At 51.9% G+C, this 23,062-nt stretch overlaps 1 protein-coding gene across 3 annotated transcripts in view; it reads left to right on the top strand.

The window, feature by feature from the left end:
• The window catches only part of VDR (vitamin D receptor), a 57,384-nt gene that overhangs the window by 12,718 nt on the left and 21,604 nt on the right, over window positions 1-23,062 (top strand). For 2 of the 3 annotated variants that reach the window (XM_047064822.1, XM_047064823.1), the window contains exons 2-3: window positions 11,841-11,988; window positions 22,678-22,808. In XM_047064822.1, coding sequence (XP_046920778.1) covers window positions 11,852-11,988; window positions 22,678-22,808 — 268 coding nt within the window. In that variant the 5' untranslated portion in view covers window positions 11,841-11,851. Of the gene's footprint in view, window positions 1-7,016; window positions 7,200-11,840; window positions 11,989-22,677; window positions 22,809-23,062 lie in introns of those variants that run through there. The other variant, XM_047064821.1, reaches the window with a different exon arrangement.

Genomic DNA, 23,062 nt, shown 5'->3' with positions numbered 1-23,062 from the left:
CTACTTTTACTTTCCGTATGAGGCTGGAGCTCAGTTCAGGTCAGAATGGGAATCCGATTGGACTCTGAAAGTCTTCAGTTCAAATATCATTACAATAATTAAAAATTCCTGGTATTCAAGTCTCAACGGGTAGAAGAAGTACTCAGTGGAGGAAAGAATGGAATCCACTTTCTATTACAATGAGTGTGGTCAGTTGGTTCATCTCTTCCTGGTGCTCTCTCTCTTTCCAGCCATGCAGAACCAGTTTTCCTGCCTCCAGCCCTCTCTTTCCCTTTTGTCTCTTGGCCTTTGCACACGCGCTGTCTGCCCGAAACCCTCATTACCCTTCTTACCACTGCCGTGTTGAACTGTGATCCTCCCTGTCTCTGTTAGCAGGCTAAGAAGTGACCTCCTCTGAAGAGCCTTCTTTACCCTATGGGCACAAAGCCAGGAGCTCTCCTGCACACTCTGGTCATGTGTGCTTACCTATATCGTAGGATGGATCCCACCTGTCTGTCCCCCTCAGTGGACTGGGAGTTTCAAGAGGGCAGGGTCTGTGTGTGGCTGTCCATTGTGTCTCTGACTTTCAGGACAGGGCTTGCCATGGTCCAGTGCTTAAAACCAACCAGGGGTCACCATCAAAAGTAAGGCATCGAAGGCCAGAACCAATGCCCACCACGGTGTGAGGCCAAGAAAGAATGTTACAGCTCCCTGGCCATCCAATGGGGTCCCCAGGAAGAAATCTACACAGCAGGGTAGCTGGAACTCTGATGAAACAGAAGCTCTGGAAAAGACCGTTAGGGGGAAACCATTCTAATCAGAAACTGAGGAGCAGCTGGTGTCCCCTTGGGGTGACTGCACTGCCCCTCTAAAGTGAACGGGAACCTATTTGGTCTAGGCCCGGAAAAGCTTTGTGAATACATGAGGAGTGTCCACCCTCTCGCTAATAATCTAGAAGATAGAGAGGATGCCTTTGGGTAGATCAGTACCTTTGGAACTGGAGCCGTCCTATGTATCTCAGAAGACCCAGGATCCTTCACTGGTTCTGACACAGGCCTAACAGTCTAATAGTGTAAGTGAAAGGTCTTCCAGGGCCCCTGAGGGCCAGAGGCAAACAGGAGTCCAGGCCCCCTGAGCCAGAGCCAGCCCAGTGTCTGGGTTAGGGGCCACGGTGGGCCTCCCTATTGCCAGGGCGGCTACAGCCCTCATTGCTGCCTCTGGGCTCCAGCCTTTGGCTCTCCACCTCAGCCTTCCCTGCGTTCTGCACTTTCGGTGGTAGGCAAGAGCAGCTAAGGAAGTACCACTGCCCTGATGACACACAGGCAGCCTCATGGGGCCGATGAGCCTCAGGTCCCACTAGGGGAGAACAGATATGTGACGGATGCATGACAAGCCCCGGGTGACAGAAGAAGTAGGAGATAGATGGCATTGGGGGACAGAGGGAAAGGAAGGGAAAGGCAATGGGCACAAGGGCTTGGTACTCAGTGGCACCTCGGGAGCCACGGGTCTTATCCTTCTTGCAGAGGAGAAGTCCAGATGTGTAGCTCAGCTTCTCTGCATATAGGGGAGAGATTAGCCATTGGCTGTGGCTTCCAAAAATCTGGCTGGGGAAAATTTCCCCACCCTGAGAAGCCAGATTTTTGGAAGCCACAGCCAATGGGTGGGGTGGTCAGTTTTTTCCCAGTTCAGTGGAAATGTGGCTTTCTGGGCAACGTTTGTTTGGAGTAGCGTGTTTGGGGCCGAGAGCAGGCCTGCTGCCCTCCATGGCCCCTCTGTGGGGCCTGAAAGTCTCCTGATTTCCCAGGCTCTGGTCTTGTACTGACAGCAGTTACAGCTTTAGTAGTGAGCTCCAGCTGACATCCAACCACACTGTGCCAGAGACCGTGCTGAGTGCTAGACAGAGATGTTGGTCCTGTAACAGCCTTGTGACCCGGGCGCTCTCTCATGTCCTCATTTGTAGAGGAGGATACAGGAATGGGCTTTGGGGGACGCTGGACAGTAGTCACATTGCCAAGCGCATCAGGCTGGCCAGGGCGGTTGTGGAGGTAAGTGAGGGATCTGATACCCAGGATTCTGAGTATCTCAGTGCCGGCAGGACCTGGCCCTTTGGGTACTGACACAGTGCAGAAAGAGTGTGAGTGACACAAAGACTGCATTGGTCCCAGAGGAAAATGAAGAGAAGAAGGCTGGCCGGGATGGACTGGTTTGGGGGCGGGCGGTGGGCTCAAAGCTATCTGTCTGGGCAGGGACAGACTCAGGTCTATGTGGACCTGGGCCGGGGACCCAGCAGTAAGAAAGATGCTTAGTCTGGGTAGAGGGCCACAGAGATGCTAGAACTGGGCTTGGGAATCTCTTGGGAGAAAGAAGCAGCTTTCTCCTGATGTCCCGAGGCCATTGATGTTGTTTTAAATCCCATTTAGCCATCGCCTACATTAGCAATAGTAGGAGTTGAGGTCTCCCCAGAGGAGGGCTACACTTCCCCTGTATTCTTGGTGTTCTCCATTTGGGCTGCTCCAATTTCTATTCTTTGGTTTCCAAGTAATTGGACCAAGAGCCTCCTTGTCCCATCAACCTTGACCTGGAGCACATATCCCAGGGAAGTACCCCCATCCTAGTGTCCAGGAGAGGCTCCCAGAATAGTGAGAGAGCACACCAGGCACATCCCACTTCCGTCTAAGGTCTCCCCTTACCTCTCTGGGTCTGGGTCCATTTCTTCAGGCCATGGAGGCCAGAGTCAGGAGCTAGAGCTGGTTGGGCAAGAGCAAGCGGGTTACCCTCACTCTTTTCCTCTGTGTTGCTTGTCTGGGATGGCATCGGTGCTGGGTGGTCCCACTGCAGTGCACTTCAGGGCCTCCCCCATGGCTTCCCACAACTCCCCTCCTCCAGAGATGACATTCATGCCTCCTCCCATGGCCCATTTCTCTCCCACACCACTCTGACCCCTGGAAGCTGCTCGGGCTGGTGATGAGAGGTCTTGGGACTTGCCCAGGGTGGAGGTGGAAAAACACTCTCTTTCCTTTGTACTCTTGGGACAAGCCGCTCCCCCTCTGATGGCCCCAGTTTCTTTGCTCTAAAACCAGAGAGATTGGACTGCAGATTATGAATGGGCAGCTCCCTATGCTTCAGCAGACACTGTCACTGCCCACGCTTTCCAGCAGTGACAGGGCCTGGCCTGCTTGTTACCTGGAGAACCATAATCAACCCAGAAATCTTGTTGACAAAGCTAAGGGCAGAGTTTCCATTGGAAAAAAAGCAGCTTGCAGGAATAATTGTTGTCGATAAGAAGTGGAAATATATCTCAGCAAGCTATGTATCTCCAGCCCCACTCTCTGGGGCCCTGTGTGTTCCTGCCTCTGGGTTCTGCTCAGCTCCTAGAAGCTGCCAGCACTCCCAAGAATAACAGGACAGTCAGCCAAGAAAGAGTCTCAGTGGATGGCTGATAGAATGGGAGCTGATAGCATGGTTTCTAAGGAGTGACCCACTAACCCTTGGCATTGCGTGGGATATCTGTCCATGACCTTTATCAGGTTCTCAAAGGTGATATATATATTCCCCAAAGGTTTGATTTAGAAGCACTTTCAGGATAAACTCCTTCCTGCGACTGTTGAGTCATCAGTCACTTAGATAGTTAGTTAGGGACACATTGCCTGCGTTCTTAGTGCTGTAGTTCTGGGGGCCAGCCTCCCCTGGAGATGGCTGAGCCAAAGACAGAAGAGGGCAGGCAGGCTTGGGGGAGTGTATTCAGCTACTCACACTCTCCCACAGAGCCCTTTTCTTGGACTGCAAACTCTTCTCTCCAGGTGAAGGCCATGGAGGCAGACGCTGCACTCACCCCCTTATTTACTGTCCTTGTGGGAATCACGATCATACCCGGGAAGTTTATGAGGTCTAAGCCAAAATTAAATGCAGCCCCCGTTATCTTTTCTGCTTTTCCCTTGCAGTCTCACTCACATCATAAACATCATAGATTTTTCTACTTTCTACAACAGTTTTCTAGCAGATGAGAAATGGGCCCTTTTCTAATTTGCACGATGGCGCCATGTGGTGGTCTGGCCAAGCCTTCCTCCAGAGACGCTGTGGGAATCGCTTAGTAGCTTCATTCTATGTCCCTCTTAGATGTCCAGCCATCTTAGATGGCTGTAAAGAGTTTGTCTAGGACCTGTGATTGAAAGCTACAGGGGCTCTTTCATCTTGTAGAGTGAAGAACTTTCTAAGCATACAGTCATCCAAGGAAAGTAGATTGCCATGGGAGATAGTGCTCCGTTAGGAAAAATATTCACGTACAGGTTAGAATATTATAGAGGGGATTTAAGATGGTTGGACTAGGTAGAGTTTCCTTCCAATCCTGAGATGTCTGAGATGACTGACTAGCTAGTGGGTTTTACTTTGGACATTACAGTCTGCAGAAAATAATCCAACCATTCTCATCCATATTTAAAATATGGGTGTGTGTGGAGGGGCTGGGGAGACAATGAGGCAAGGCATATTTAGACAAGTTCTATTTATATAATATGCTTTCCTCTCCCCCTTCCCTCTTTTTCACTCTGTTCCTCCTCAGCTGCTTCTGGGAAGTAATGCTGAGGCTGTTCTGGAAAAAGAATGTGTATATATGTTGGGGATGGTGGGAAAGAAGAAAAGACATCACCTTAGCTGGCTGTGACATTGCTGTGCCTGAGTTACACTAGAATAAAGAGATGACCAACACTAAGTTAGATCCTACAGTGCTCAGCACTCTGTGGACAGAGTTGAAAGGATGATGAAGTGAAAATCAACGAGAAATGGCTGTGCGCACATAAGCTCACGTGCAGCATGGCTGGCCTACACACTCCAGAGAGAGCCCCCCACGTGGTTCATTCTGTGTGTGCCAATTTCAGGCAGAAGAATTTTTCTCTCCCTTTTCTGGGAAATCACTTAGCTTACCGCTTCTTTCTAGAAGGAGGGGGAACTCTGAGCCAATGTCAACAATTAGAAAGCTCATGGGGCGCCTGGGTGGCGCAGTCAGTTAAGCGTCCGACTTCAGCCAGGTCACGATCTTGCGGTCTGGGAGTTCGAGCCCCGCGTCAGGCTCTGGGCTGATGGCTCGGAGCCTGGAGCCTGTTTCCAATTCTGTGTCTCCCTCTCTCTCTGCCCCTCCCCCGTTCATGCTCTGTCTCTCTCTGTCCCAAAAATAAATAAACGTTGAAAAAACAATTAAAAAAAAAAAACAATTAGAAAGCTCAGTTTCGGTCATTCCAATCGCAGCTCAGCTGAGCGTGGCCCCCTGTCCTGGGCTCCCGTTCTCCATGGGGCCCATTAGGGGCCACACTGCTCATGTCCTTCCTGGTCCTTGGCATCTGAGGATGAGTGAACCCCCTTACACTAGCATGGTGTCGGGGCTCAACTGAGGGGGTCCGAGAGAAAGCTCAGTGAGGGAATCTCACTTTCTGAGTGGTCTTAAGGCCTCATCATGATGGGAAATCTGGCCTTGGAGTTGCACACTTTCAGAGGTGGAAAAGACCTTAGCAGTCAGATCTCTTGTCTACCACTTATCCTCCAGGCCATAGCTTTACGGCCCTCAGGACTCCAAGGAGGGTTCGGTGAGTGTGGTGGGGTTAAAATGAGTCTAGCAGCACTTTGATATTTGTCTTCCCAGGCTCTTCCCAGGACACCCTGTAGCCACCATATCACGAGACTGTTCTAGGCCAGCCTGCCCCGGTGATGCCCATTTAGCAGAAGTCCCGGAAGACGGGGCATGTGTTGTGTGCGCCGACAGGCAGACATATAGGAGAGGCAGTGGTTATGGCTTCGATGACTGGAACGAAACATGTTATCTCTTCACTTCTTGCTAAGGCGAGGTCAGGACTGGGTCAGGCTCAGGCAGGGGTTTTGATGTGGGATGCAGTCCCCGGAGGAATGGAAGCCAGGGGCTTTCTGCAGACTTGAGCTCCCACCCTGTTTCTCTGAGGCTCAGTGTCAGGGACTTGGGTATTTCTAATACCAAGAGCAGGAGGGGGTTGCTCTGGGGACAGCCCCAGTAGAAGCAATGGGATGTCCTGTGTACTCAGAACATGAATTGCGGGCAGGGGTGGGGAGCTGTATGATGTGGCAAAGGAGGGTGGTATTAAGCGCTTATTTTTCCACTTCTCCTTTGCTACCCTGTATCCTTGACCCACTTTCCTCGCACTTGGAACTTTAGGCTAAATCTAGGTTAACCTCTTCTAAAAGGACCATCCAGTAGTGCGCAGTTGCATGGGGAGGAGCGGCCAGCGTGTTGAACGAGGTTTTCCCGGTAAGAGGGGATGGCTGGCAGAAAGGGGATCCCGGCTAATGCCTGCCACCCTGAGACTTTGGGAACTTTGGAAGGAAAAGCGCCATGGCATTCTTCCATCATGACCTGTGGGGATTGTTCTCTTCTTTGCCCCCGGACTTGGTGGAAGCGAAGGGCCTCCAGGACTTAGGGCTGATGAGATGACTGAGATATCTCCCTTAGGAAAGGCAAGCAGAGGGGGGACTCGAGGCAAAAGGGTCTAAGTTCAAATCTGGACTCCAAAGACAAACAACTTCCCTGAGCCTTAGTTTTCCCATGGCTAGAAGAGGGATGATAACGGGACCCGCCTGATGAGGGTGTTGTGAGGACTGAATGAGAGAGCATACTGGAGAACCCGGAGCGGGGCTCAGAGCGGACCGCCGTGTCCCCGCTGATGGTTATCACTGGGATATGGGAGGGGTCAGCAGGAGACAGCAGAAGCACGCGGGCATGGCGCTAAGTTTGCCTTGTGTGGCCCCTGGCCCCCCACTTGCCTGGCCATGGCGCCCTGGGCAAGTCGTCCTGGACTTTGGTTTTGCCATCTGTAAAATGGGACTGCTCCTCACCTCACGGGACTGTTATGAGGCTTATGTAGGTCATGTGGCTAGAGCCTGGCAGGTTGGCACATAGTAGATACTCCATACACTCTTTTTTCTTTCTTTCTTTCTTTCTTTCTTTCTTTCTTTCTTTCTTTCTTTCGCTCAAGGGTGGTAGTCTACCTGGGTCTCAAGTCTGGCTTTTGAAAACCTTAGGGGTTGAGGACAGGAAGCGGTGGTCCTTTCTGTGCCGACTTGGCCCTCACTTCAGCCTCTGAGGAGCAAGCGGGGATTCTGGGAAATCGATAAGGCCATGGGGTAGAATCCAGAAGAGTGTGGTCAGCCGGAGGCGATGGACGGTACAAGTACTGGGAGCAAAGGAGAGCCTGGCTTGGGGGGTAAGTGACAGCATGTCTGTCCCCAGCAGCGGTGCCTCGTCCCACCCACGGCCCTTGGGAGCCGGCTGACCTGGCTCAGGTTATTTCAGCGCATCACCCACCGGCATTTTCTTTTCTTTCTTTTCTCTTTTTAATGTTTATTTATTTTTGAGAGAGAGAGAGAGAGAGAGAGAGAGAGAGAGACAGAGCGTGAGCGGGGGAGGGACAGAGGGAGAGGGAGACACAGAATCCGAAGCAGGCTCCAGGCTCCAAACTGTCAGCACAGAGCCTGACACGGGGCTCGAACCCACGAACCGTGAGATCATGACCTGAGCTGAAGTCATGCACTTAACCGACTGAGTCACCCAGGCTCCCCCATCCGCCGGCATTTTCCTTGGGTGTTTGCTGGGGGCTGGCAGTGCCCAAGGGGATGGTCAATAGGCTCGGGGAGCTGACAGCCCCAGGGCCCACAGTTTGTAATTCCCTTGGGCTCTTCCCTTCCCTGCCTAGTTGGGCCTCTAGGAGGCAGAGGAACAAAAGCTAGGGGTCTGGACCTTCCCCATCTGGGGATTAGCTTGAAGGCTTTTGCCAGGTTTCAGGGTCAGGCACCTTCTGTTGGCATCAGGGAAGGGAGGAAGTGTGTGTGTGTGTGTGTGTGTGTGTGTGTGTGTGTGGTCTGTCTGTCTGTCTGTCTCTATGGGTAGACAAGCAGGGCTGGATGTGGGTAGAAGTGGGACGGGTGAAATTCTGCCAGCCCCACCTTGGTGACCCAGCATGCCAGTAGCACACAGACTCTGGGCACCAGAGTCAGCCCGCCTTCAGCCCTTACTGAGGTCGGGGGTGTGGAGCATGTCTCAGGAAGAGCTAAAAGTGGCAGAAAACATCCTGTTTGAAAGCAGCGAGTTGCTGTATTTAACCCCTGCAGCGCTCGCTCCGCCTACACCGTCTGCACAGACGAGGATCTCGAACACCTGTCTGTGAAGCCGTCCCAAGAGGCCAGGCCGCAATCCCAGCCTGCACCCTTCCCAGCGCGCCTGAGGGGTCTCGGCAGTCCTAGCTGGGGTGGGATCTCTTTCCTGCCATCAGCAGTATGCTAGGCCATCCTCTGGCTCTGCTCCCCACTCCGGGAGGATCCTTCAAATCTGGGGTGGGTGGGGGGGTCCATGCGAGCAGCAGGAGCAGCAGAGCTCCCCTAGATAAAAGCCCTCCCTCCCCCTCAACACCCTCTGCAGTGGAAGAAATAGGGAGGCTCTTTCCATCTGCCTACATGCTGGTTGCTGCCCCCCCCATCCCTCCCCACTGCTTCTTGCTACTCCCGGCCTCGAGGGAGGGCTGGTCCTGGCTGCTGCCAGGCTCCACCCCCTCACCCCTGCCAGCGATGACATGGCACGCCTGTGCCCAACAAATCACTCTGTCAAGTTTTCAATCCCTAATCTCAGGACTAAAGTCTCTTGAGAGAACCTCCTGTACCATTTATTGGACTCGCCAGAGGACTGGCTATGAGGTCAGTGCCCAGCTGTAGACGAAGCGTTTCCCCTTTTTCGTTTCAGAGTCCTTTTGGTTGGACGTGTCTGTGAGGTCACAGACGGGCATCCCCTCCCCCTTGCCCCTTCAGGTGGGTGTTTCCTCATTAGCCACAACCTCTGTGGCTGGCTGTTTTCCAGGAGCAGGTGCGGGCCATGGGAAGGAGGGGGGACAAGGGAAGGAAGAGGATACTACCCCGGGCTTCACAAATGCGGGTCGGATCCTGTGTCAGCAGAACCGGCAGCAGCCCGCAGCCCAGACCCAGAGCCAGCCGGAGGCAGGGGAGGGGCTCAGAGAGGGGCTCAGAAGGGAGAAGGCCTGCTGCCTCTCAGGTCAGGACACCAGGCAGCTGTCCAGTATAGTGACATTTCCTACTCAGCTCCAGTCTGCTCTTTGCCTCTCCTGCCTCCACAGTCTCTTCCTGCCAGCTCTCTGGCCATGTATGCCTGGGTCTCTTTTGCACCTCTGGACTCCGGTCCCGGGCCCTGCCTCCTCGGTAGCAGCAAATAACCCCAAGCCGGCTGAGTTTTCTCTCAGCTCACCTGAAATGGTCCCGTTTTCTGTGGGCCTCCAGCTGAGGGGTCCAGCCTTCTGTCCGGCTGGACTGGGGCCCCAGGCCCCCCAACCCCTGGCCAGGAGCCTTCCTGATGTCAAGGTAGTAGCTCAGCCCATTTCAGGAAGGCACAGTTGCCATGCCGGGGTAGGCTGTTGTCCTGATGCCCTTGCATCATGACGTCACCAGCGAGCCCGGGTGATGATGAGCCCTTTTCGGACTGATTTGTCTGGCATTCCCCCCACGCCCACATTTGATTTCTTCTTTTTCCACCAAAGCCACCAGATGTTTAGTCGCCTGGTGACACAGACCCTGTAGCAACATCATGATGACTGAGAGTTGCACCATCTCAGCTGACCTGGGGTTAAGCCACAAGCATCCTAAACAGTTTCTCCTATTGCCCCACAATGGTATTGGGCCTCTGGGATCCCTGCCCACAGCTTGGATGTGTGCGGCACTCTAGAAGCCCTGGGGAGTTGGCTTGGCCTTGGGATGGGCTACAGGGACGATGTTGACAAACCCACGGGTGCTTTATCCTTGCTTTTTAATTCTTTGAAAATTGCGAAATGTTTTATATACGCAGATGGGCCTATTAAACGTAAAATCCTATTTTAATAATTTTTGTAGTTTATTTATTTTGAGAGTGACAGAGAGAGCAAGCAAGGGAGGGGCAGAGAGAGAGAGGGAGAGAATCCCAAGCCGGCTCTGCACGGTCAGCACGGAGCCCGAATGCAGGCTTGAACTCACGAACCGTGAGATCATGACCTGAGCTGAAATCAAGTGTCGGACACTTAACCAAATGAACCACCCAGGAACCCCATTCATAACAATAAAAATAATAAGACGCCTATACCTACCACTCAAAGAAATAGGATATAGTGCCTATGTAAGGCCTCTGCATGCCTGTCCCCGATCTCAGTCCCTCAAAGGTTTCTATTAATCATTCCTTTGTTCTTTTTTTTTTTAGAGTCTTTATTTCTGTGCATGTGCGTATATGTGTGTGTGTGTGTGTATGTGTGTGTGTGTGTGTGTCTAAACATTGCAGTTTAACAAGTGTCAATCTAGCTGTGATGGGGACAGGCAATAGTGTCACTATAAGTACATCAAAGTTCCCAGGAAAAGAAAAGCTAAGAGAGACGGGATCTACACCCATCTGTGATCAGGGTCCCCTCCACCCTGATCCTTATCCATCCCACTTCCTTCCTTCGTTTTTAGAAAATTAAAAAAAAAAAACTTAAATATTAAAAAAAAAAAAACTTAAGTAAGATTTGGGCTTCTCTGGTCCTCATTTGTAAAGGGTGACATTAAAGCACTTACCTCCCGTTGGGTGATTTGAAGAGCAAATGTACCCCATTTGCTCAAACGGGCTTTGAAATGCCAAGTCGTAGCCCCGAGATTCCATTGGAAAGAAGCTCAGAAACTCCCAAGGGTCCTCCGGAAGCTACCTCTCTCACTTCGGGGTGGGAGAACATGGTACTGGTTCATAACTGGCTTTCTCTCTTCTAGTTCTTTTGCCCCGAGGGACCCTCCTGCCCTGGGGCCAAGCGGCCATACGATGGCCCTTGTGACGACTCAGATAGTCTCAGACTCAGATAGACTCAGATAGGAGGCAGCAAGGTCTGAAGCATCTTTGGGAGGCTGGAGGAGCTCTGAGTCTGACCTCGTGGAGCCAAGGGCCCCATCTGCCTAATGGAAGAGTTAAGTCAACCGCTTCCCGAGAAGGATTTCCGAAAGCTAGTAGGTTGTGTTCCCTCGGTCCTCCCCACTCCTCAAGTGTGAAATCCATCTCTAGATGATAATGCCTATTTATCAAAGCCATCTCTGAAAACAAGATTAGTTCACTGTATGTGACTCGCGGTATTCGGAAAGACGATTCGGTCAAATCAATGTGTTACGTTTTTGCTGGAGAAAAAGAAAAGAAAAGAGAAAAGAAGAGGGAACAAGATTTTGATTACCTCGGCGCAGGGACACGGGGCTGTCAGTTCCGAGCCACGTGGCTGTGCGGAGCGGGGGTTGGAATATCAAGGTCTGATTCGGGCATGTGAGCTAGTCCGTTCCCCAGACAGAGGGGCTGGGGGCTTCTATCTGCACTTGAGGGGGGGAGGGGCCCCCTTTTCTCTTGGGGGGGTTGCTGGGTAGAATAGAGGCCTCTGGCCTGCTTCAGGGCTGCTCGTGAGGTGAGTCGACGCCTCACAGCCTGTAAAGGAAAACGCCACTCTTCGGGTGAGGGTCGCAGGGTACAGAGAGGCTAAACACCTCACCCACAGCAGCCTGGCTAGTAGGCCGCAGATGCAGCCTTTGAACGCAAACCACGCTCTGAGCGGCCTCACCACAGCGCCCCCCGCAGATCGCTCCGGACTTGGGTGAGGGAGCCCGTCTTCCGCTCCGCAGAGAGTCCGGAGGGTAAGCTGTGGTGTGGCGCGTCACGAGACGAGGGCGCCAAAGAAATCCTGCTCAGGCCTGCAACCTGGGGAGCTGCCCGACCTCGCCGAGTTCCTGGCAGATGGGGGTAGGGGTGCAAAGGATGCCAGCCAGCCCTGGCACTGACTCCGGCTCTGGCCTTGGCCTGCCTGCTCTTCTTGCAGGGACGGAAGCGATGGCAGCCAGCACTTCCCTGCCTGACCCTGGCGACTTTGACCGGAATGTGCCCCGAATCTGTGGGGTGTGCGGAGACCGAGCCACCGGCTTTCACTTCAACGCTATGACCTGTGAAGGCTGCAAAGGCTTCTTCAGGTGAGTCCTCCCCAGGGGCCAGCGGAAGGAGAGGAAGCAAGATTTCCCTGCATGAGGAGAACCCCTGCATCTTCCCTGTCTCTGTCCTTCCCATGCCCATGGAACATGCGAGCTCTTACAGCCACCGGGAGTAACGGGGTCTGGGTGAGAGTATCTTTTTCCTCCCCTCCTTTCAGCTCCAGCTACGTCCTTTGACCTTCTCAGAAATGGTTTTCCTGAGGTTTCTGTCTAGGTCCCCACTTTCCCATTACCCCTTGACCCATAGTCCCCTCTATTAACCCACATGTCTGTCCTGGAGTGACAGGGCCTCCTAACAGATGGATGACCACAGGCGTGCCCTTGGGGGCGTCCTAGAACTTGGCCTCAGAGCTTGTCCTCCCATCCACATGAAACCATTCCTTGGAATAAGGGAAATAGCACCCTGGTTGGGCCTCTGTGCTTGATCTGTGCCCATATCTTCACCCATGGCTGGCTGTCCCAGGATGGAAAGCTCAGGCGATGTCAGCAACGTGCCAGCCGTCCTGTTCAGTCAGGGCCAGTTTCTCTACCCGCTGCCTCTTCTCTTCTCCAGCGAGCCCAGTGTCACAAGTGCAAACAGTGTGGGGAAGGTATTGGAAAGGCCGAATGAAGGGTGTTCCCATCCAAAGGCAGGAGGGAAGGATGGGAAGGTGATGAATTGCAGTATAGGACTGAGAAACGTGAGGAATGAGCATTGGGCATATATTGGAGAGAGAGCAAGCAGGAGAGAAGCCTGGAAGAAAACATGAAAAAAAGAGCTTCTGTATAAGAGTCTTAATTGGAGGTGAGTAAAGAAAAGGACAAGGCTTTGGCCATCAAGAGAGGAAAGAGTGAATCAGGTCCAGAACAAGAACGCAGAGGTCGGCCTGGTTGTCTGAACTGAAGGGCCCACCCACTGGCTTTGAGGGCAGAGTGAATCAGAGCCTGGGACATTGTGAGATGCCTGCCCTGCCCCCCCCCCCCCCCCCCCCACCGAGCACAAGGACTCGTGGGCCGTCTGTGAACACAGCTCCCAACTCACCTGCCCCCTGTCCTGGGAACCAGCTGGCCTGGAGTTTCCCTGCCTTGAGCAGTCGCTGGGCAGCGGGGTTTCTGTGGGTGCTAATTGACTGTTTGGCCTGGCGCGGGTTGCCCACTTGGCTTCCTGGCAGGCTGCTCCCCAGCTTGGGGAACCAGACCAGCAGCATCGCTGGCTGCAGACTCTGCTGCCGTGTGGCTCATTTCTCTGCACTTCCTGCAGGGTGGGCCTTCCAGAGCCCCACCTGGACCCTTTCCTGCCACGGCCTTCGAAGTAATAATGGGGAAGGAGGGTGTGTGCGCACATCAGGGCTGCTTCCTACCATAAAAGCAGCCTGAAGTGTGTGAGCTATAGCAGTGGCCGTGCCGTTGCCCGCCCTTGCTCAGATCTTTTGACTTCTCTGTTTCAGTTACCTCAACCGCACACCTGACTTTGTCATCTGACTCCTCTCGTATATAGTGTTAGTCTGGGGATTGATTCGATGACATATACAAAAGTACTTTAAAAAACATAAAGTATGATATGTTATTTTGGAACCTGATGGGTCAATACTTATGTCCTTCATGGAACGCTGCCCTCATGAAATAAACAAACGTCTCTCCAGCCACACACCTTCCTTTTGTTTTTTTCTTTTTTTTTTTGTTTTTTTTTGTTTTTTGGTTTTTGGTTTTTTTTGTTTGTTTGTTTTCTTTGACACACTCACTCAATGGATTTTAATGAGCATCTGTTATCAAGGCACTGGGCTAAGAGCTGGCAATATGGGGACTCTGACCAAAGGTCATATGTCACCCATCTGCAACCCAAAGGTCTCCAACAGCTCTTGGGGCTGTTTGGTTAATTCCTAGATCCCTGTCCCCAACCCCCTCTCTTTCTAGGTCACCTATCCCTGGGGTTCAGCTCTGGGAGATGGGACTCTTAGGTGGCTGCTTATTGGGTTCTGACATACTGGAGGTCAATTCCTCACCAGAGTGGCTCCAACTCCCATGCACCTGTGCTTCCTCCCCTCAGACACACCACTACTTGAGGCAGAACCATGATAGGTAGGCATCTGGGTGGAGGGAGGACAGGTTCCCTGAGGGCTAGGTGTGGGAAATGACAAAATGGACAGGGATGGTACGTTTGTATGTCACCCACCATGAGCCCCCTTTCCAACAACCCCTGCGTGGAAGTGCTGGTATTACGGGCAGCATTCTGCTTTTGTCCTGTTCCCCTGTCCTTGTCTGCCTTGTGTCTTTACTGTCCCTGCCGTGATGACTGGGCCAGGATGCACTTTCTGAAGAGCCAACACCTCTTGTTGTTTGTCTTGATTTTGTCTGATAAAAATACATACCCACCCACCCACCCCCCACCTACCCACCACACACACACACACACACACACACACACACACAATCAGTCAATCTTCGTTATTTGTAGATTCTGTATTTGCAAACTTGGCCACTTGTTAATACTTCCTTGTAGTCCCCACATCAATACTTGCAGAATTTTGTGGTCATGGTGGTGTCAGAGTGGTGAAAACTTCAAGACCCACGACGCACACATTCCCAGGCAAGGTGGAACAAGGTGACATCCTGCCTTCTTGTTTCAGCTCTCATGCTACAAACAAGTGTCCTTTTTGTGGGCTGCTTAGTACCACAGTTTTTGCATTTTTGTGCTATCTGATGGTGATTCCACTGTTTAGGATGGCCCCAAGCATAGTGCTGAAGTGCCATTAAGTGGTCCTAACTAAGCACAAGAAAGCTTCGATGTGCCTTATCAAGAAAACAAGTGTTCAAGAAGCTTCATTCAGACATGAGCTACAGTGCTGTTGGCTGAGTTCAGTTTTAATGAATCAACAATATATATTAAGTAAGGTCCCTTTAAATAGCACATGTGAAACAAGGTTATGTATTGATTGATTGATGAAAATGTTGTGACCAGAGGCTCCCAGGAAGCTAACCCTGGGAACAGTGGTTCATTATGTGTTAATTCAGTGCTCATGGTGCCCTCACAGAACATAACTGTTGCCAAAAAGAAAAATCAATTAAATATACATAATTGCTCCTCTTTTCTCCCCCTTCCCCTTGCTTCTCCTTTACTTCATCCAAATTCTATTTGGTATTTTTCTATTTTTAGTCTATTTCAGATAGAACCCCCTTGCCACTTATGTCTGTGAAATCCTGATCCCAGGAAGAAAGGTCTACGTTTGGGGGGGGGGTACCTTCTCTGTGTCAGGTTCCACATCCTTAGGAACACAAAGATAAGTGCAACCAAGTCCTTGCTCTCGGGGAGTTCACTCAACCCTTTCATGGTGTTCTCAAGGAAAGAGGATCCCTTTCGTGCTGAGTCACTGGCTATTTACCAAGCCCTGGGGACCAGTCTGACCATTCAGTCTTTGGTTTGACTTCCAAGATAGTCAAACTAACCTACCATAGGAGCTCATTGTGGTCATCCCAGCAGGTCCAGAATTCATAATCAAACCAAAATGGGATTATGAAGGTTGGACAGTGACCACAGTTCTATTGATCTATGGTCAGACCATAGAGACCATTAGAGACCACTGTTGGCCAATTTGTCCTACAAGTTATTTCATGCTGTTTCTGCTTCATGTTCCTCTGGAATACATGGACATCCTGGGGGGAAAAATGATATTTCCAGTGTGAATAAAATGGCATGGGTAGGCTTGTAAAAGGTTATATGTCTTGGCTCTGTCAACAGCCAGAGCGTAAGTAAGGGCCAGAGGGGAAAAATACGTAGGTCTACTACAAAGGATATATATATATTGTACGATCTGTGGATGTGAATGAATCTCTGGTCATGAGTGGCTTAGTTCAGACTCTAATATAAAATAAAGGAAAAGATATAAAGGACAGAAGAAAATCCGAGGGACCTCTTTGAAGAAGAGAATTAAGAGTATAGTGAAGTTTAAGAGGTGGTCCTGGGGGGTGCCTGGGTGACTCAGTCAGTTAAGCCTCCGACTCTTGATTTCGGCTCAAGTCGTGAGCTGGCAGCAGTGAGATCGAGCCCCATGTCAGGTTTTGTGCTGGGCGGGGAGCCTGCTTGAGATTCTGTCTCTCTGCCCCTCCCTTGCTTATGCTCGCTTTCTCTTTCTCTGTCTCAAAATACAATAAAATAAAATAAGGGGAAAAAAGAATACAGATAAAAAAGGCGGAATAAAAAAGGTGGTCTTGGAATGCAGGGTTGAGAAACAGATCACTGCCTCTTCCTCTTGTCTTCTTCCTCCTTGTTGACGCCTCCTTAATCCAGACACTGTGAAGGCGTGCATTGCAAGTGCCAAGCTAACAAACACAGAGTGGAGAAATGCCTTCTTGTTTGCGGGCCTCAGGGTGCTCAGGGACCTTGTTAATTATGAGTCCTGTGGAGTACAGGGGGCAAAAGGCAGGCTGGTGAGGATCCGGGAACACGAGGAATGTTCTGGCTTTTGGGAAGTCCCCTCAGCTGATACTGCAAGCGCCGCGATGTGAAGGGGAGCAGAGAAACGAGGCGGATGGCCAACGACTTAAAACTCAAAGGGCTTACGAGCACTGGAGTAAACAGAGAGGAGAGAGGAGCAGGGCGTTCTATGAGCTCCAGTAAATGAGTCCCCACGACGTCGGGGCTGCCGGAGAAAACTTTGTCCAGTTCAGCTTGGCAGCTGGCAGCTCTTCCATGGCCGCTCGAGACTGTGGCTGAAAGAGAACGAGGAAGGTTGTCCGCGGATGGGTCAAGAGTAGTTTTGGAAGCTTGGGTAGAGGAGGCCGGATTATTTGCAGAGGGAATGTCACTGGAGTTGTCAAGAAAGGCAGCTGCAGGCATGTGAAGAAGATCTTACGTTTTGGGGGGAACTCAGCTCTCTCATCAAGGCTCATTGGCAGGAAGTCACTCTCGGCGCACGCGGGGGTCGTCCCTGTGCTATGGCGGTATAGGGCCAGTGGAGAGGACCGCCAGCGGTGACCCCTCATTTCCAAACCACCCCTCTCAGGGACTGTGTCTCTCCCAATGGCTTTGTGCCAGAGGAGACCCCCAAACGGCCTCTGCTGCACGTTCCTGGACTTTAGGGGGCACGTTTTGTTTTTAATTTTTTTTTAACGTTTATTTATTTTTGAGACAGAGACAGAGCATGAACAGGGGAGGGGCAGAGAGAGAGGGAGATACAGAATCTGAAACAAGCTCCAGGCTCTGAGCGGTCAGCACAGAGCCCGACGCGGGGCTCGAACTCACGGACCGTGAGATCATGACCTGAGCCGGAGTCGGACGCTTAACCGACCGAGCCACCCAGGCGCCCCTAGGGGGCACGTTTTGATGGCTACTCTGGCTTGGATTGAGGTACGGTATATTCATAAGAAGGACGATGTTATGTAAGAATACTGGAAGCTTTGGAATCAAACAGATCTTGATTCGGATCCTGCTTTCACACTTATTAGCCGCGTGATGTGAAGCAAGTGATTTAACCCTCCAGTCCTTTTCATATCACCTGTAAAATAGGGATAATGCCCATCCTGAAAGGTCGTTGATAGCCTTGGAGATAATATGCAAAATACTGGCATCGAAGGCTCTCGGGAAGCGGGAAGCGGAGGCTATTATCATCGTCCTTTTGTAGTGTGTTGCCTCTGAGAACAGACAGCCCTTTCCTCTCCTCTGTTGCGGAACCTGGAATGTGTGTGTAAATAACTCCTGTGCGCGGCTCAAAAGAAGCAGCAGCAGCGGAGCAAATGGTCCGGAAGGGCATATAAGTGAAAAGCAAGTCTCCTTCCCTACCCAGTTCCCGTGCCCCTACCTCCTCCAGAAGCTGTCGCTGTCACCAGCTCGCTGTGTTCACTGCCAGACTCTTTATATGAAAGCACGTGTGCGGGTTTATGTGTGTGTGCACAGGCACGCACGTGCACGGGGAGGTGGGCGTATATACTAAACTCACCCTCCTGCACTTGCTTTTATCTACCACAGAGCATTTCTTCAAGCTGGTTCCCGTTTCCACGTTCTTCCTCTGTCCTTTCCACAGCCCCGTCATCTTGCATGGATATACTATGATGTGATGGACCAGTTCTCTCTCTCTTTTTAAAAAATGTATTGGAGAGAGATGGAGCATGAGCGGGGGAGGGGCAGGGAGAGTGAGGAAGAGAGAGAATCCCAGGCAGACTCTGTGCACTGTCCGTGCGGACGGAGCCCACGTCGGGGCTCGAACTCACGAACCGCGAGATTGTGACCCGAGCCGAAATCAAGAGTCAGGTGTTGGACCGACTCAGCCACCCAGGCGCCCTTGGACCAGTTCTCTCTCTTTTTTAAAAAAAAATTTTTTTAATGTTTTATTTATTTATGAGAGAGAGAGAGAGAGAGAGAGAGTATAAGCAAGGGAGGGCAGAAAGAGAGGGAGACACAGGCTCTAGGCTCCGAGATTTCTGTGACACTCAACGTTGCGGTGGAGACAGAGCCCAGAGCTGGAACTTGGCCCCGGGCTTGGGTTTCACAAGGTGTGTCTCTGGTGATAGGGCCACCTACCCGAGAAGGACCCTACTGTCCCAAGCCCGAGACGCTGGCCTCGGGCACTTCAGGCTTCTGTGAATTGCCTGTCATGTTTTGATGAATTGGTCAATGTCCTCTCTCACCCCTGACTTTCTAGAAACTGTGTCTATATTTAGCCTGGCTGCACCACCCCTACCCCTCCTTCCTGAGCTGGGGTATAATTGCCAGCCATCCAGAGGATGACAGGGTCCAGGCTTAGAGAGGAGCTAAGGCGATGGGCTCCCACGGAAACTCGAAGCTCTTGTTTCTCAAAACCGAACCAGCTCACAAGCAATTAGCACTGGGAGGAAGACAGGGCAGGGCGTGGATCTTTAGGACAAAGCACAGAGCCACGGCTGGCCAATCTGGCTGCTCCGACTCCTTGTGGGCAGAGGCTAGATGACAGCCACATGTGTGGAAGTGCCCTTAGAAGGCAGGGGATCGGGGAAGAACCGGGTCTCAAGCTCGCAGGACCTGCGGCCCGGCAACTGGGCTGGACTGGGCGTACCTGAAAGCCATTTCAGAAGAGGACCTGGGTCCGGCCGTCGGAGGCGGCAAGGGAGTTTCCATCTCCTGAACACCGACCCACGCTCCAGAGTGTGACAGTGTTCTTTGTGATGGCTAACCTCCATCTTCCTGGCTACAATTCCAGGGTCCTGCCTCTGATTCTGTCTTTAGAGAAGCCAGGGCAGAGCTGCTTACTATAATTTTGCATACTAATAATTTAAGAGCTGCATGAATTTATGGGCTCCTTTCTGAGTTGTTCAACTAATGTGCAGACACGCAGCAAAGTTGGTGGGCTTTGGGACAAAGTGTGGCAAAGGGTGAAAAGCACAAGTGGCATTCTTTTCGTTTTTTTGTTTATTTTTGAGAGACAGAGAGAGAGAGAGAGAGAGAGAGGGAGACACAGAATCTGAAGTAAGCTCTGGGCTCTGAGCTGTCAACACAGAGCCCGACGCGGGGCTCAAACTCACGAACTGTGAGATCATGACCTGAGCCGAGGTCATATGCTTCACCGACTGAGCCACCCAGGTGCCCCCACAAGTGACATTCTTACCCCAGATCTGAGCCTTACTGGGAGATAATGTGCCTGGCCAGAAGGCTTTTAACATTTTCTTCCTTCCTTCCCTCCCTCCTGCCTTCCTGCCTTCCTCTCCTCCCCCTCCTCTTCCTCCTTCTTCTCCATTTCTCCCTCCTCCTCCTCCTGCTTTGTTTCTCAGTACTCATGAGAGTACTTCCTACTACAGAGACAAAGCTGGAAGCAAGGATACTGGGTCCTCCCTCCCCAGTGTTTTCTTTTAAGCCAGATCTGCTTTTTTTTTTTTTTTTTTTTTTTTGGATTCCAACCCAGCCTTGTTTAGAGTCCACTCCTGTTGTCAGGCAATGCTGGGCTGAGTGGCTATCTCCAAGTCCTCTGTGTGTGGAAGCCTGGGGGGGGGGGGGGCTTCAGATTTACAATGAGGAAGATAAAAGAAAGATGGTCATGGTCCACATCTCTTTCTGAGCGACCTTGCAGGTGGGGGAGGTGCCCACCAGTGAGAGTCAGAGGCAGGTGCACTAGAGCCCGAGGAAGGAGGGACAGGCCTCCGAGGGATGTGAGGCTGCCTCTCGTGGGGGGCCTCAGGGAGTTCTCAGCCCCCAGCACAGGGCTGGTGGGAGGCTTTGGCTTATGTGTCTGGAGGTGCCACATGTAGGCTCCTCCTGGTGCCCCAAACCCTGGAGAATGAACAGGAAGAGCTCTGAGCCAGACAAGACAGTGGGTGGAAGGAAAAAGCAGACCCTCCACTTCTGGGCAAAATGCCTAGTTGTAAAAAAAAAAAAGGAAATGAGAGTTTACTCTGAATTAGAAACTTCTGGCCCTTGAATAAGTTTAGAGAATTACAGGCATTCTGGGGCCTGAGCCTTTGTGGTAATAGGCAGAGCCACAGGAGCCACGAGTGGGAAAGAGGGGGAGGAGTAAAGGAGTGAATCCATCGCACATCCGGTGGTGATGGCAGTATCTCATTTCGGGGTAGCCAGGGTACCTCCATATTTGCTTGTCCCTCTGGAGAACTACAATAGATGGATGGAGGCTCAAGGAGAAGGGCTTTCTAAAGCCCTTCTTAAAGGCAGGCAAAAGCCTAAAGTACAGTCCCTCCCTGGGTAGTCACTGCAGGGGTGGATGTGGCCTTTAGTGGTCTGGACTTGACCCCCATAGCCTCATGTTTCTCCACCTCCCTGTGTAGCCCTGTCTACTGGGGCCCCCTTGGGTCAGAAGAGGCATAACAGGAGGGTACGGGCAGCCAAGGTCCAAAACCAAAAGCAGCTACCTCGTGAGCCACTGGGTCATCGTTGGCCTTGAGTTGTTCTCAAGAGGCAGCCGCCTGGAGCTCTTTGCCTGTGGGCTCCACCTCACTGAGCACCTTGTTTCTAGAGATGAGAGGGGTTGTACACGAAGCTAAAGCTGAGCCTCACATCTCTAACAGCCAACCAGGGAGCCTTCACTTCTTGCTAAATCACCTCACTGAAAAGTTTCTTCCCCTCGGTGGTCCCACCTATGAAATGAGGAGGTCCACCAGTAAGTAGTCTCTTGGGTCCCCTAACCATCTGTCCATTATCCGCCAACGAGTATGTTTGTCTTAAACTCCGTATGTCTTCTAGTGAATGTGAACAGTGAGCCATTTTTCACCAAGAAGTAAAACTAGTGTGTGGCCAGCTCCTCTCTAAGAGAGAGAAACGGTTGGACCCGGGCCTTTGCTTCCAAGGCTTGAGCATCTATCGCCACAGCTCCTTGGAAGGTGCTGCTGCTCACAGAGAAAGTGATTCTGCCACCATCCCACCCCAACTAACTCCTGTCACCCGTCCTGGGGCAAACAAGTGGGGCCTGCCCCTGCTAGGGCTGGGAAGAGCACGAGGAACCTGTAGGACACGGATGATGCAGCCTCCCCAAATCCCATGTGGTGTGGCTGGCAGCAGGGGAGAAAGCCAGATTAAGGAAAATGAGCCCTCAAGCTTGCACATGCACGCATAGGCGCGCGCGCGTGCGCGCACACACACACACACACACATACGCACACACACAATTTTACATAGAATACCAGCGGCCGGGGAGACCAGCTTCCTAGCTAAGAACCTTTGGTAGTTTTCTGTCCTTGAAGAATCCTTGCTTCCTCTGCCTTTTGGAAAGCCAAGGCCAGACCTTGGCTCAGGGCTCCCGCCCGCTCATCTGGCCTTTTCTCTCTGGACATGTTACCTGGATGCCTAAAGCTACGGTTTGGGCCCTTCCTCCCTTCTCCATGCACCCGTGTGCGTGTCTGTTCCTGGACCAGGGACGCTCTAATCACAGACCTCCAGGCTCTAGATGACTTAAAGCGGCCACTAGTGCCCTCACCTCTCGTAATGGCTCACTAAAAGCAGTGAGGGCTGTTCTACAGATTTCAGGATTTTTGTTTCTTTAGTAAAAAAAAAGTTTATTTATTTTTGAGAAAGACAGAGACAGAGCTCCAGCAGGGAAGGGGCAGAGAGAGATGGAGATACAGAATCTAAAGCAGCCCCCAGGCTCTGGGCTCTCAGCACAGAGCCCAAGGGGCTGATGGGGGTGCTTGAACTCAGCAACTTGGAGATCGTGACCTGGGCTGAAGTCCCACGCTTAATTGACTGAGCCACCCAGACTCCCCAGTATTTTTAAAAATTTCACTAGGCTAATTCATTCATGTATTTCCTGTGTAGTAGTAATAATAATAATAATAATAATAGAGTGAGAAGTAGAGTGCCATCAAAGTAAATCAGGGGCGCTATGCTGGCTCAGTGGGTAAAGTGGGCAGATCTTGATTTCTGGATCATGAGTTCAAGCCCTGGGGGTAGAGCCTACTTTTTAAAAAAAGCAATCATAGTAATAATAAATAAATAAATAAATAAATAAATAAATCCTTTCAAATAGTAAATAAAATAAATAAATGAAAGCGATGATGGGAGCAGAGTAGGCAATGACAGAAGCAGGAGGAGCCTGGAGTGTGTGGGGAGGGAGCGGTGGTCACTGAGAGCGGCCGGGGCCGGGCCCCAAACCCTCTGTGGGAGACGCGGAGATCCCAGGGGTCTTGCCGGCAGGCCTGGGTGGTCACAGTCCCTGCTGGCAGCCAGGGCCGAGGCTGGACGGTGGGTGGCACAGAGGTGGCAGGTGCTCTCTCCCTCGGCAGGCGAAGCATGAAGCGGAAGGCGCTGTTCACCTGCCCCTTTAACGGCGACTGCCGCATCACCAAGGACAATCGCCGCCACTGCCAGGCGTGCCGGCTCAAGCGCTGTGTGGACATCGGCATGATGAAGGAGTGTGAGTGCTCGGGGGCCAGGGCGGGGGGTCGGCACTAGAAGGGGAAGGTTTCGTGCTGCTGTTCATGCAGGTTTGGACCGAGAGGTGTGCGGTCCTTCTCCTGGGGCTGCTGGCGCCCTGCATGTGGAGCTGGGGCCCTGAGGCCAGAACAACAGGGTCCAGGCACCAAGAGGGTACTGCGAGCCTCTCTAGGGTCTATATATGAGTCTCAGAGGCCTGGGACAGCCCCTCCAGAGTGAGGCCTGTGAGGAGGG

This window comes from Lynx rufus, unplaced genomic scaffold, assembly GCF_022079265.1.
Source record: "Lynx rufus isolate CCGP_SWC_20201006 ecotype Redwood Valley unplaced genomic scaffold, mLynRuf1.p SCAF_7, whole genome shotgun sequence".
Taxonomy (NCBI): domain Eukaryota; kingdom Metazoa; phylum Chordata; class Mammalia; order Carnivora; family Felidae; genus Lynx; species Lynx rufus.
The sequence above is the reverse complement of the archived record's forward strand: the minus strand, read 5'-3'. Positions and strand labels throughout refer to the sequence as shown.